At 44.7% G+C, this 14,776-nt stretch overlaps 1 protein-coding gene across 1 annotated transcript in view; it reads right to left on the bottom strand.

Annotated features, from left to right (window-relative positions):
- Nucleotides 1–288: 288 nt before the first annotated feature.
- GYS2 (glycogen synthase 2) overlaps nt 289–14,776 on the bottom strand; it is a 36,294-nt gene continuing 21,806 nt past the window's right edge. The window contains exons 7-16 of the mRNA XM_070948100.1: nt 13,770–13,890; nt 11,638–11,744; nt 11,036–11,095; nt 8,774–8,852; nt 7,238–7,351; nt 6,232–6,358; nt 5,382–5,477; nt 3,343–3,506; nt 2,106–2,186; nt 289–1,066 (exon numbers count right to left, since the gene is read on the bottom strand). Of these exons, the coding sequence (XP_070804201.1) occupies nt 848–1,066; nt 2,106–2,186; nt 3,343–3,506; nt 5,382–5,477; nt 6,232–6,358; nt 7,238–7,351; nt 8,774–8,852; nt 11,036–11,095; nt 11,638–11,744; nt 13,770–13,890 (1,168 nt within the window). The 3' untranslated portion in view covers nt 289–847. The remainder of the gene's footprint in view (nt 1,067–2,105; nt 2,187–3,342; nt 3,507–5,381; nt 5,478–6,231; nt 6,359–7,237; nt 7,352–8,773; nt 8,853–11,035; nt 11,096–11,637; nt 11,745–13,769; nt 13,891–14,776) is intronic.

The following is a 14,776-nucleotide window of genomic DNA, read 5'->3' as shown; positions in this document are numbered from 1 at the left end:
AGATTAGAAGTCCGCAGGCCTTAACATTGTCAAAGTTGGACACTCCTCATGTAGACTTCCTCCCAGTATCTAAAGATAGCATCAGTCCTGAAAAACTTTGAAAGACCTCTCCTTTCTTACCCTTCCAAATAAGAACCTTCAGACTTTGCCTGTGTACAACTACAATATAGTAACAGCATCACCGGTGACTCTAATCTACTGTGTGGTGTTTTTTTTTTTGCCTAAAGATGCTACAAACTCTTTGACTTCCACTAACCTCAAGATATTCAACAATTGCTAAGCAACAGGCAAGATGCAACCCCAATCTTTAATACCATCTTCTACATTTCTTCCAATTCCAAAGAGGAAGAGGAATTAAAAAAAAAAAAAAAACCATCAGAATTACTAACAGTAGGAAAAAGGAAGAATTCAAATTATTTCTGATATTTGGTTCTCGCAGGATTCCGTGATGTTTGCTGCTGGTCCAGTATAGCCATCTGACCTTGAGGATGACACATCCATCCATCCATCCATCCATCCATCCATCCATCCATCCATCCCTCTCTCTTTCTCTCTTTCTCTCTCTCCCTCTCTCTCTGTCTGTCTCTCTCTGTCTCTTTGTCTCTCTGTCTCTCTCTCTGTCTCTGCCTCTCCCTCTCTCTCTCCCTCTGTGTCTCTCGCTCTCTCTCTGTCTCTCTCTCTGCCTCTCCCTCTGTGTGTGTCTGTGTGTGTCTCTCTCTCTGTCTCTCTCTCCGCCTCTCCCTCTGTCTCTCTCTCTCTCTCTGTCTCTCTCTCTCTTTGTCTCTCTCTCTCTGTCTCTCTCTCACTGTAGCATCAATTCAAGGCCGTGAATAAAGAATTTGACGGATTAGTTCCTGTATTCCCCATGCTGCTTCTTCTTCCTCCATGGCATAGCAGTGAAGGAGAAGGGGGATTTTATGTTCTGCCTGTCCCTCTCAGCCTCTTCCTCCTCGTCGTATCTTTCATCATCGTCCACTTCCTCATCGCTTTGGTGAGGGCTGTTGTGCTGAGAAACGGAAGGTGAGGGAGGCACAGATGAAGGACGTGGGTAACGAAAACCCTCCGTCTGTAAAAGAAGTTTAAAAAAGAAGAAGAAATAAATATACAGATGCGGAAGGGAGGGTAGACTACATGCACTTTTCCAGATGTTCTGGTTAACCACCTTCACAGTTCCCTTGCCATTAATGGTACTACCAAAGATTGCTAACAGCCGAAGTCTAATCTATAACGTAGCAGTTATCTACTCCTGCGATGTAGCCTGGGAAATTTGAAACACTTCTGGGAAGTTTTACATCAAAATATGTTTTATTCTTTATACGCTTTCCATCTTGCCTTGAAAGATTAACAAGAATCCACAACGGATTGAGAATCAGCGTCTCTGCTAGATAATTAACAGTCAAGCTGAAACTAAGTGAAGTAAGTAAAAATAACAAAGAGGGGAAAACCCAGAATTGAACATTTTAGGTTAAGCTAAGTCCTCTTTAGGAGTCGTGAAATAGGAAGTGAGAAAGAAAGAAAGAAAGAAAGAAAGAAAGAAAGAAAGAAAGAAAGAAAGAAAGAAGAAAAAAGGAGAGAGAATGAATGAATGAAAGAAAGAAAGGAAGGAAGGAAAGAAAAGGAAAGAAGGAAGGAAGGAAAGAACATAATTTCTACCTTTGGACATCTTGTTAATGGTGTTAGCAATAAAACGATATATTTGAATGAATATATCTAAAAATTGGACATTTAGCAAAAGACACTAAACAAGAGAAAATGAGCCAAAGGGAAAGGATTAAACCTCCTTCATATGAAGGTTTTTTGAAGGATGTCTTTTAGTCAGTGTTGACACCTGGCAACTCACTGGACAAGTTCCTGCAATTCTCTTGACAAGGTTTTTTTGGAAATGGTTTGCCATTGCTTCCTTCCTCCAGCTGAAAGAGAGAGTCTGGCCCAAGGTTACCTATCTGGCTTTATACCTAAGATAGGACTAGAACTCACTGTCTCCTGGTTTCTCACCTGGTGCCATTAACTACCACGCCACACTGCCTCTCTATCCAAAAATAGATGATAGTATGTTTATAATCCCAACTATTTGCGTGCTAATACTTTCATTTAAAAACAATTACCGTGGGTGGAGCATTTGGTTCCATCTCAAATTTTTCAGGAAAAGTCCGACTCAGAGCTAAGTGTCTGGCATGCATATAATACTGTAAAAGAAAACAGAGAAATTTGCAAATTGAAAAAATCCAAATAACAATGGACTCTGAAATGTAAATCAAGAGAAAGTTTAACCGTTTCCTAATCACACACACACACCCACACACACACACACACAAACACACACACACACACACGCACACACACAGAGAGAAGAGCTATTTAAATGTTTGCAGTTTGCAAAATAAAAGATGTCTCCAGGGTATGGTAAAAAATGGTCAAGATACCAACCACAACTCAAGATGTGATTAAAGCTGCAAAAATGCAACACTCTAAACCAGAGATGTCAAATTTGATTTCATTGAGGACTGCATCAGGGTTGTGTTTGACCTTGGGAGGCAGTGGGTGGGTGGGGCATCGCCAGGTGGGCGTCGCCAGCTCAATATCACTCATGTTGGGGCCACCTGTGGTGGCCAAGTACTAAGACAGGACTTCCCTCAGACTCTCCCTCATTCTCATCATAATCTCCTTCCTTCCTTCTTCCCTCCCTCCCTCCCTTTTCTTCTTTTTTCTTCCCTCTTCATTCTCCTTTCTTCTTCCTTCTGCTCTTTCCTTTTTTCCCCTTCCTTGCTCTCTTCCCATCTTCCCTTCTTTTTCTTTGTCTTTCCTCTTTCCCTTTCTCCTTTCTCCTTTCCTGTCCCTTCTTGGATGCTCGAATAAAAAAGGGGAAACAATTTCTCCTTTTGTTTTGTTTTTAGTTTGTTTTGCTAGCCTTCTGCCAGCGAAAATGGAGCTCGGGGAGGGCACGCACAGCCCTCCCGAGCTCCGTTTTCACTAGCAGAGGCACTGTGGGCCAGTCCTTTGCTGTTTCCAAGATGTCCCCGCAGGCCAGATCTAAGCACCCCGCGGTCCGGATCCATCCCGCAGGTCTTGAGTTTGACACCCCTGCTCTAAACAACAAGTGAAGCTTTAATTGGGCTATAACTTTGACAATTTGGACTACATTTTGCAGACACCCCTGCCAGAAAATAATCTAAATCAGGGATGTCCATACCTGGCAACTTTAATAGCTATGGACTTCGATTCCCAGAATTCCCCAGCCAGTATGGCTGGTTGAAGAATTCTGGGAGTTGAAGTCCACAAGTCTTAAAGTTGCCAAGGTTGGATACACCTGATCTAAACCAAGAATACATCAACCTTACTTACTCTCCCTAAATATCTCCAGTCCAGCAGATCTGAAAGCCTTTCCGTTCGGTTCCTCTGGACAATTCTTTGTCGCCGTGACTGTTGGCAGAATGCGTACAGGAACTGGGTCAGCTGATTGCAAGACTCATCCGGAGAACGGAATCGCCGGTCCACAATGTAAATTCCTGAGAGGGACAATTGGGGTTGATTAGACAACTAGGGCATATTGCTGCTTTTTGGATCTTCGAAGGTCTCTGTCCCATCCGTTATTATGCATAATGATGACAACTTCTCCAGAATTCATTCTGTCATAAAATAGGGACGTTCAACTTTTGTTTAGCCAAATTGCATTCTCCTTCTCTTTCTCCTCTTTTTAATTTTTTCCCCCCAACTGAATATAAAACATAGAATAACAGAGTTTGAAGGGACTATAGAGATCTTCTAGTCCAACCCCGTCCTCAAGCAGGAGACTTTATACCATTTCAGACAAATGGTTGTCCAATCTCTTCATAAAAGCCTCCAGTGATGGAGCAGCTACAATTTCTGGAGGCAAGTCATTCCACGGATCAATTGTTCTAGCTATGAGGAACTTTCTCCTGAGTTCTAGGTTGCTTCTCTCCTTTTATTTATTTTATTGAATTTATATACCGCCCTACTCCCGAAGGACTCAGGGCGGTGAACAGCCATAGAATAAAACATATAAATACAAAGTTTAAAATAAAATAAAACGAATTAAATAATTTGGCTGAACAAATTTAAAACCCCAATAATTTAAAATCAAATTTAAAATTTCCATTTAAAAAGGGGAAAGACCAGTTTGATGAAATAAGAAAGTCTTGAGCGCGCGACGGAAGGTACGCAGATCCGGGATCCTCCGTATCTCCGGGGGGAGCTCTTTCCAGATAGTAGGTGCCCCCACAGAGAAGGCTCTTCCCCTGGGGGCCGCCAATTGACATTGTTTGTCTGACGGCACCCGGAGGAGCCCCTCTCTATGGGAGCGTACTGGTCTGTGGGAGGTTATTGGTGATAGCAGGCGGTCCTTGATTAATTTCCATCCATTGCTTCTTGTCCTGCCCTCAGGTGCTTTGGAGAATAGCCTGAGTCCTTTTTCTTTGTGGCAGCCCTTCAAATACTGGAACACTGCTATCATGTCACCTGAGTCCTTCTTTTCATTAGGCTAGACGTCCGCAGGCCTTAACATTGTCAAAGTTGGACACTCTTGATGTAGACTTCCTCCCAGTGTGTGAAGGCAGCATCCAGTCCTGAAAGACTTTGAAAGACCTCTCCTTTCTTACCCTCCCAAATATGAACCTTTGCAGACTTTGCCTGTGTACAACTACAATATAGTAACAGCATCACCGGTGACTCTAATCTACTGTGTGGTTTTCATTGCCTAAAAATGTACAAGCCACAAACTCTTTAACTTCCACTAACCTCAAGATATTCCACAGCTGATAAGCAAGAGGCAAGATGCAACCCTAATTTTTAATACCATCTTCTCACATCTCTATCACATCATCCCTAACCCAGGGGTGCTATTCAGCAGGTTCTGGAGAACCGGTAGCGAAAATTTTGAGTAGTTCGGAGAACCGGCAAGTACCGCCTCTGACTGGGCCCAGAGTGGGGTGGGAACGGAGATTTTGCAATATCCTTCCCCAAGGAGTGGGGAGGGAATGGGGATTTTGCAGTATCCTTCCCCTGGAGTGGGGAGGTAATGGAGATTTTGCAGTATCCTTCCCCTGCCACGCCCACCAAGCCACACCCACCAAGCCACACCACTCCCACCAAGCCACACCCACAGAACCGGTAGTAAAAAAAATTGAATTCCACCACTGCCCTAATCCTTTCATTTTATTAGATTATTTGGACATGATAAGTCTACATTTTGCCCACCTAAAATAATGCCCGCATTTAAATAGTCAACACAAGAGCACTTTCTAACCTTGGTATCGAAATCGGGCTGGACAGCAATTGTTATGCTGATATACTTATCTAGTAGCTCACACACGGGTTGGTTGCTCTTGAATGACATCATCTGGTTGTAGCCTGAGTCTTCTTACCATAAGCAGCTGGGTCAGCTACATGTTCCTGCATGAAACAGCCAAATCCCGACAGGTTCGTGGTAACACTGGGGATGCCCATGACGGTGCATTCAGCTGCGAAAAGAGAAAAGTGAACAGAAGTTCAGACCAGCAAAATAATCTGCAATGTCTCATCAGAAGTTAGGAGTTATTGAGCCTCATTGAATGTGTGGGCCTGGGCTTTTTGTTTTTTTAAATTCAAATTGGCCCCACTAAAGATATTGACTTGTTGCAAGGGAACTATGTTGAAAAAGCGGTGCAAATTCAGATTTGCAAAGAAAATTTGGAAGGAAGGAAAGAAGGAAGGAAGGAAGAAGAAAGGAAGGAGGGAGGGAGGGAAGCAGGGAAGGAGGGAGGAAGAAGCTAGGAAGGAAAGAAGGAAGGAAGAAGAAAGGAAGGAGGGAGGGAAGGAGGGAGAAGAAAGGAAGGAAGGAAGAAAGGAGGGAGGGAGGGAGGAAGGAAGAAAGGAGAAAGGGAGGGAGGAAGGAAGGAAGAAGGAGGGAGGGAAGCAGGGAGGGGGAAAAGGAAGGAGCAAGGAAGGAAAGGAGGTGGGAAGGAGGAAGAAGAAAGGAAGGAAGAAGAAGGGAGGGAGGGGAAAGGAAGGAGCAAGGAAGGAAAGAAGGAGGGAAGGAGGAAGAAGAAAATGAATGGAAGGAAGGAAGGAGGAAGGAAGCAGGGAGGGGGGAAAGAAAGGAGCAAGGAGGGAAAGAAGGAGGGAAGGAGGAACAAGGAAGGAAGGAAGGAAGGAAGGAAGGAAAGAAAGGAAGAAGACTTCCTGTATCTGGCAATCATTAATAAGCAATACGCAAAAATGATTCAACCTCCTCACCTGGAGTATACCCCCAGGGTTCATAATATGATGGAAAGACCCCAAGATGGCAGCCTCTGACAAACTCTTCATAGTCCATTGGTAATAATGGACTCGTCGAAGAAAGAAATTCGGGATGCAGGATTACCTGCAGAGAAGAAGGAAGAAGTTAAGAAAATCCATGTTACTTTCCCAGCAGGGATCTGGGAGACTGTTGAGCTGTGAATAGAGTAGCAGCTATCTTGATGAGGTGAGGTGGGGTGGACTGAAGTATGGATTTGACCTCTTTAGTAGCATTCCACAAACTAAATCCCATAAAGTGGCAGGGCTGGAACAGAGAAGGAGAAGCTTGAGATACACCCCCCAAGCCAAACCAAGATCAATATTTAATATAGCAACTCCCCAGATATTTAATTGTTTCTTTTCCATTAAAATTTAGTTAGGGACAATAGGTTCTTGGGTTTGCATTTTTGACAAAGAACCCAAGGCTGTGAACATATCCAAGGCATCTTCCTCCTATTTTCCCTACAACAACAACCCTGTGAGGGTTGGTTGGGCTATGAGAGAGAGGAACTGGCTCAAAGTCACCCAGCTGGCTGTCATGCCAAAGGCGGGACTAGAACTCACAGTCTCCTGGTGATTGGCCCAACTCACCCAGCCAACTTTCATGCCTAAAATGGGACTAGAACTCACAGCCTCCCACTTTCTAACCTGATTCCTTAACCACTAGACCAATATGTCTCCACAGTGAGTGACTGAAGCTCCATCCCCTTTTTACATGTGTTGCATTGCACATTTAAAAAAAAATTCTAACATGGACTTGCAGCTGCCATCTTGATTTTTACCATTTCCCCCGTCTCCTCGCACAGATAACCCTGAGTTTCACCAGGGAGCCAGTTTGTTCTGTGGGGTCTTTCTTGATCTGGGCAGGGGAATCCTGTTCTCCTTTGGGCCTTGTCTTTTCTGATTCAGGTGGCATCGTGTCTACTCCAAGAAGCAGGGAGCGATAAGGAGCTCCTCTTAATACCTTAATTCGATCCGTTCGATTATTAAACAAACCGATGCGTCTGATGGTGCTCAGGATGGGATCGCTGGAGTCATCGATCATGTTGTGAGTTGTCACTGGTGGAAGGCTCTGCCGCTACAGTGAAATGAAAGAAGCACATTTTACAGGCCCAAAGTGCATTAAAGATGGAAAATGATGCTTGGGTTGAAGTCCTTCAAACTGGAGGCAGACATGAGTTTTGTAGAAGCTTCCGGTCAGCCCATCGGAAGAGGTGGAAAATATGCTGGGAATCTTTTCCCTGGCCTAATTGTTTTTAGTGCAGAAGGAATATTCCATCATGGGAACCAGCTGTAGCTGATTTCATATCTAGATCCAGTTAAATCCAAAAACTCTAGAGAATTCCTGGAATCCTGGAGCTCAGACAAATCAGCCATGAACAGGCACATAGAGATAAATCACAGCTACATGCCATTCAAAAGAGACTAACATAAAGCTAAAAGACCACAACACCTCTTTGCCAGCAATCACCACCCATATAAGCAGAGATTAACACTAAGATTAATGGTAGACCAACAACCAAGCATTAAACAATACTCCAATCAAAGAACTACTGTTCTGTCCCCAACCACACGCACACACACCAACAGACGTTCAAGAGTTAAAGACCAGACCAGCTGGCAAAATCCTTTTCCTTATGATAACGGAATTTGGCAACAACCTAGTGGCTGCCTGCCAAGAGTTTATTATTTACAAAGAGGAGAGATAACTTCTCCCCACTTCTGATACATCAAAAGAAACAGCTCAATAATTACGGAGTCAATCAAGTCCAGAGATAATCCAGCAAAGTCTATAGCAAAAGTCCGGCAATGCAGAATGGCGTGGAAGCTTTCAGCTTTGTTTGTCACAAGGTTTGACTGGCCACCACGCTCCCTTTTATACCCTGTGGGGTGTGGTCCAGTGACTCAGCCTAATCTTGGGCACGCCTTTTCTTCTGTTGCGCGCACTTATCTCTGTGACGCTGGCGTGGATCCAGCCAAGACTCATTACCCCATCACTGTCCATCTGTGGCTGCGTGGACGTGCTTGGCCTCGGCCCTATCTCTTGCCCTTCGGCGGACACCGAAGGCATTGCCAGAGAGGAGGGTCCTGGAGAGGGAGGCCTTGCCAACTCCTCTCCTTCACTCTCGGAGTCCTCTCCTGCCGATGACACAGGCTCAGATAACGGAGCCACAACAACTACTAATTCAGACCAACAATCAAACATTAAACAACAGCCTAATCAAGGAACCACCAAGAATCACCCCACCAACACTTACAGGGCAAGCCACTAGTATATAAACAGAGAGCAAACCCCACTTCCTTCTAATACTGATAATGTTACCTAGTTTGCTAATGAAATGTCTGCAAGAAAACAACTCAAGTTCAGAGAGCACCAAGGACTCCACAATTCAACCCTGAGCTACAAATATTCTTTTTTCTCGGTTTAGTGTAGCCGAGACAGTAATACTTGGTCAAACAACAGTCATCAATTTTGAAAAGCATTGCAGGAAAAACACACCTGGGTGGAATAGATGGCTCGTTTCATAATAGTAAGATCATCACGATCGATGATCTTGTTCATATCAGGAATTTCTCCTCTGTGGATGTAGAGAAAATTAATTCCTTAGCAAAAAAAGAAGAAGAAGAAGGGTATCTTGCAAATCTTTGAAATTAACTTCTGGGATTAAGAATATACAGTATGTCAGTTTTGGAAGCCATATTAGGTAATCCAATGGTTGCCTCTGACAATCCAAACCCCATGGAGCTCAGTGGAATTTATTTCAAAGCAACCGTAAAGCATTTTTCAAGAGGTAATCCCTGGTACATTTATTAAGATTTCTCTGTCTGGGAATAAGTAATAGTTTATAACACTGAGATTTATATACCACTTCACAGTGTTTTCCAGCCCTCTCTCAGCAGTTTACCGAGTCAGCATATTGCCCCCAACAATCTGGGTCCTCATTTTAACCACCTCGGAAGGGTGGAAGGCTGAGTCAACCTTGAGCCGGTCAGGATCGAACTGCTGAACTGCAGCCAGCAGTCAGCAGTAGCCTGCAGTACTGCATTCTAACCACTGCGCCACCACGTCTCATTACTATCTTAGCAATGAAAGGCTGAATCAACCTTGAGCCGGTCAGGATTGAATCACTGTGGGCAGTCAGCAGAAATAGCCTGCAGTACTGCATTCTAACCACTGCGCCACCACGGCTCTTCTAATGGGTGTATATTAATAATATTATTTTTTATTTTATTTTATTTTTATTTATTTTTATATGCCGCCCTTCTCTGGAGACTCAGGGCGGCTTACAATGCATTAAGCAATAGCCTTCATACTTTTGTATATTTTATACAAAGTCAGCTTATTGCCCCCACAAACCGGGTCCTCATTTTACCCACCTTAGAAAGGATGGAAGGCTGAGTCGACCTTGAGCCTGGTGAGAATTGAACTCGCAGTAATTGCAGGCAGCTGGATGTTAAATGCTGCCTTAGTAGGAGGCATTAGCCTCCTACACCACTCAGGCTCCATTATCTAATAATGGGTGTATATTCGGTGCTAACTACAACTACAGCTAGTCCTTGACTTACGACCACAATGGAGCCCCAAATTTCTGTCGCTAAGTGAGTTTTGCCCCACTTTACAACCGGTCTTGCCATTCTTGCTAAGTGAATCACCTGCAGTTGTTAAATTAGTACCACGGTTGTGAAGTGAATCTGGCTTCCCTATTGACTTTGCTTGTCAGACGGTCGTAAAAGGGGATCATCTGACCCCGGGACACCGCAATGGTCATAAATATGAGTCCGTTACTAAGTCTTCTGAATTTTGATCACATGAACCATCAGGATGCTGCAACGATCTTAAGTGTGAAAAGTCACTTTTTCCGGTGCCGTTGTCACGTCAAACGGTGACTAAATGTTACTGTTGTAAGTCAAGGACTACCTGTAACAGTGATTTTGCAGAGTTTCATGAAAGATGTTTCTCTAGCACAGGGGGGTCAAACTCAAGGCCCGTGGGCCGGATTTGGCCCATGAAGTGCTTAGATTCGGACTGTGGGGTTGCCCTGGAAACAGAGAAGGACCGGCCCACAGTGCCTCTGCTAGCGAAAACGGAGCTCGGGAACCCATTTTCACTGGCAGAGCATTTGGGCCAGTGGTGGGTTTTATATTTTTTTACTACTGGTTCTGTGGGCATGGCTTGGTGGGTGTGGCATGGCTTGGTGGGTGTGGCATGGCTTGGTGGGTGTGGCTTGGTGGGCGTGGCAGGGGAAGGATTCTGTAAAATCTCCCTTCCCATCCCATTCCAAGGGAAGATTACTGCAAAATCCTCATTTCCTCCTGATCAGCTGGGACTTGGGAGGCAGAGAATAGATGGAGGTGGGGCCAGTCAGAATTTTTACTACCGGTTCTCTGAACTACTCAAAATTTCCGCTACCGGTTCTCCAGAACTGGTCAGAACCTGCTGAAACCCACCTCTGATGTAGAGTCTTGATCTGGGAACATTTGAAAGCTAATGACAAATTCTAGCAAACAAGAAATAATAACTAAACACAACATTGTATAATCTTGATCTCCAGAACATGTTTGTGGTATCTACAGTGAATGACAACTTTGGATATGTCTTCGGACCTAAACGTAGGCAGCTGAGGTCTATGCCATATCCATTACTAAATCAAAGCATCTTCCGTATATAAAACACATACAGAATGAGATCTCACATCCTTGGTTCTCTGTATTAAAAAATGAAGAAAGATTGCACAGGTACATCATTCTGCTGAATTCTCACCTTAGCAGCGCTTCATAGAGTTTCTTACCAAATTTTTCCTTCACTGAATGCGCGGTGTCCCTACGAAAGAGTAAAACAGAATGTAAAGAATTCCCCTGTCAGCACTTCAACCTGCGTTTACTCTAGTGCTGACCTAAGAAGGAGAAGCGAAGGCGTCTGGAAAGGGACGTTTGACTTTTCACCTACTTATTTTCCCTGGAGATAATATCCCCTAGGAGATGAGATGGGAGGGGGGAAATTCCTTTTGAGCTGGAGTAGATTAGGGGTAGTATGACTTGGAAGATGGCCAATGAGTGCAGGGGAGTGGGGAACGGAAAGGGAGGGTTTTGGGACTGGAAGTCAGTGTTGGCTTCGATTGGAGCCGGGTTAGAATGTCGTGCTTAATAAATGGGAGTTTTTCTTCAAAGACTTTGTTTGAAATGCAATTTATTTGAGACGACCTCGAAACTTGACATCCCCATTCCATTGTCCATTCCCCACCATTCAGTCAGAGCTGAAGAAGCCTCCTGGATGAGAAGTGATACGTCTTCAAACCAGGAAGTCCAGTTGCCTCTTGGAAAAAAGGACCTTTGAGACAACCCTGACAACAGAAAGAAATTTACCATAGCTGTTTCCGGACCGCCTGGCCTTTCAATGTCTCCACATTGAAATTGTTGGTGTTTGCCGGCATTATGAAGAACACAACGACTGTGACATCACTTCTGTGCACCTAAAAGAGAAGCACATATTTTAAAGCAGAGGTAAAGATACTTTCCTTCCCTTTTACTGCCTTTCCTGTCCCTGTCTTTTAGGCCATGTCCTAGCCACTGCACAAATAGTCCTTGACGATGTAGGAGATAACCAGGCTGAGCCCGAAGGAGGGGGTCAAACATGTCATCAGTCCTGAATCCCTTCGCACCCAAAAGAAATCTAAATCCAGCCCACCGTGAATTCCTTATCTACCGCAAATTGCTTTGACCGTTAGTAGTTCAGATTCTTGTAGAGGGCTTACGCTTGACAGACAATACTGTGTCTCATCCTCAGATCATGAGTGAGACAGGCTTAGCTCATCCCTAGTTGTAGTGGCATTCAGGTACAAGCAGTCCTCGGCTTACGTCCACAATCGAACTCAAAATTTCCGTTGCTAAGGCAGCCAATTGTGAGTTTTGCCCCACTTTGTGGCAAAAGAGGTTGCAAAATTGGGCACAATTCACTGAACAACCGTCTTGTTTAGCGACAGAAATGCTGTGGTGGTAAACCGAGGACTACCTTTAATGTAGGAAAAAGTCAACACAAGTTCCCTCTCATGACTGAATGCAATCAATCAATCAGAATAGAGCTGGAAGGGACCTTGGAGGTCTTCTAGTCCAACCCCCTGCTCAAGTTAACTGCTCAGGTTAAGAGCAATTCAGCAGCAAAACCAATTAGTAATGACTGTAGTAGTAATAGAATGCATGGAGTAGTAATTCCATAAAGTAATGGAACCCATTTCAATTTGAACTCTTCTGAACAGCGGGCTGGACTTGATGGCCTTAATGATCCTTCCAAGTTCAGGATTTTAAGATCCTATTTAACCCTCTAGGCGAGATAATTCCAGTTCCATTGATGGAAGTGGTGAATCTTTCAATATTGATTGCTCAGGAATATCTACAGAAGGATTGTAATAGGTTAGGGGACTCCAACCGTGGCAACTTTTAGATTTTGTTGTGGTCTGCCAGCAGCCTGCGAAGCTAGCAGCGGAGTCGGACAGTGAGGAGGCTGGGGAGGACCCTGGGCCAGTCCTGGAGTCTGGGGAAGGCCTGGACATGGGCTCTGCGTCGAAGGCAGAGATGGGGCCAGGGCCATCTGGGAGTGATGCGCAGACTCCGGAGCCTCCAGAGTCAGACAGCAGAGAGGCAGAGGAACAGGAGGAGACTGTTCCTAGTGCACGCATGCGCAAAGCTGCCAGAAGGCAAGAGCAGCTAAAGCAAAAGGGACGACTTGGGAGTAAGGCCAGGAGATGATTGGCCCCTCACATAACACTTAAAAGAGCAGCAAAGGCTCTTGGGCTCTTTGTAGGAAAGCAACGTTGCTAAATCTGTTTCCAGTTGGCGTCTCTTGTTTCTGAACTTCATGGGGCTTTGCCAAGAAAGGCCTTTGGCAAGGTGCCAAAGAAGATAAAGGTTTGTGATAAACCCAAAGGACTTTTTATGAAGGACTTGTTTTGGAATTAATTTGGACTAAGCTGGGAATGAAGTAATTCCCAGCTGTTATAATAAAATAGGTTTGTTTAAGACTAATTGTGTCTTGTAATGACTAAGTGGGCCTAGGTCACAACAGATTTGTGGACTTCAACTCCCAGAATTCCCCAGCCAGCGTGGATTTGAGGCCATGGATTTGAGTTTCCCAAAAGATATCAATCTGGTTGGCCATTGGCTGCATGAAATGCTGAATTTTGGTCTCATCCATCATCACACTCCCTATGCCATAGGTGGTATTCAGCCGGTTTGGACCAGTTCACCTGAACCGGTAGCAGAAATTGCCTGCTCTATGCCATCCTATATAGGCATGTTTTTGAGGCCGGATGCACGCATGGAAGGCGTGTGCACCAACAAAGCACATGCATGGAAGGCTGGGTGCGTGTGTGGATGGGGCATGTGCGAGCGAAGTGTGCGCACGCGCTCACATTTGTGAACCGGTAAGGAAAGTAAGTGAATACCTCCCCTGCCTATGACTGATTATGTGGAGCTTCTGAGACGCCTGTCCTCTTTCTTACCCTCAGCAGGAAATTTAATCTTGATAGGGCCTCTAAAAACATGTCCGCTCCTTTGTTTGAAAACTCATATCTCCCGGCGATGAAGAAAAACAAAGTCTTTTCAAGGTTGAAGTCAAGATGGCTGAAAAGAGAGCAAACAAGGGCACAACACTGCAAACAGGTTGTTCAAACAAACACACCATCGGGCGATGTTGAACAAAGGTCGCAGATGCCTAACAACAACATTGGAAGCTGAGCATTGCTTTAGGCTGTGTGTGCGTATCCTGAATAGCAAAGAAACACCTGATCGCCCTACGGGGGGGCCTACTGATACAAAGCCGAAGGAATGCCTCAAAAGAACAAAATCCTCCAGAGAAGATTTGTGAATACACGCATGATATTGATTCAAGGATTCTACTAAAAATTCAGTTAAAAATGTAACTCCGGCTCCCATTTTGGCAAGGAAACCATTTGCAGGACAGGATTAAAGTTAAAGGTAAAGGTTCCCCTCGCACATATGTGCTAGTCATTCCCGACTCTAGGGGACGGTGCTCATCTCCATTTCAAAGCCAAAGAGCCAGCGCTGTCCGAAGACGTCTCCGTGGTCATGTGGCTGGCATGACTAAACGCCAAAGGCGCACCGAATGCTGTTACCTGCTGTTCCCACCAAAGGTGGTCCCTATTTTTCTACTTGCATTTTTTACGTGCTTTCAAATTGCTAGGTTGGCAGAAGCTGGGATAAATAACGGGAACTCACCCCATTATGCGACACTAGGGATTCGAACTGCTAAACTGCCGACTTTTCGATCGACAAGCTCAGTGTCTTAGCCGCTGAGCCACCATGTCCCTTGCAGGACAGGATTAAGAGATGCATTAAATAGGTCCCGGTTTTGCTGCCACTGATGGGGGTTTTCACACAGCGTGCTAAACCCAGGTTAACAAATCTCTGTGTTCACAAAGCGTGCTGGGCCCAAATTATGCCTCAGCATGAGGGCATGGGTTCAGCAACATGCTAATACAACAGTCAG

Source organism: Pituophis catenifer, unplaced genomic scaffold (assembly GCF_029215685.1).
Source record: "Pituophis catenifer annectens isolate HBS135680 unplaced genomic scaffold, rPitCat1.0.hap2 SCAF_7, whole genome shotgun sequence".
Classification (NCBI taxonomy): Eukaryota; Metazoa; Chordata; class Lepidosauria; order Squamata; family Colubridae; genus Pituophis; species Pituophis catenifer.
The sequence above is the reverse complement of the archived record's forward strand: the minus strand, read 5'-3'. Positions and strand labels throughout refer to the sequence as shown.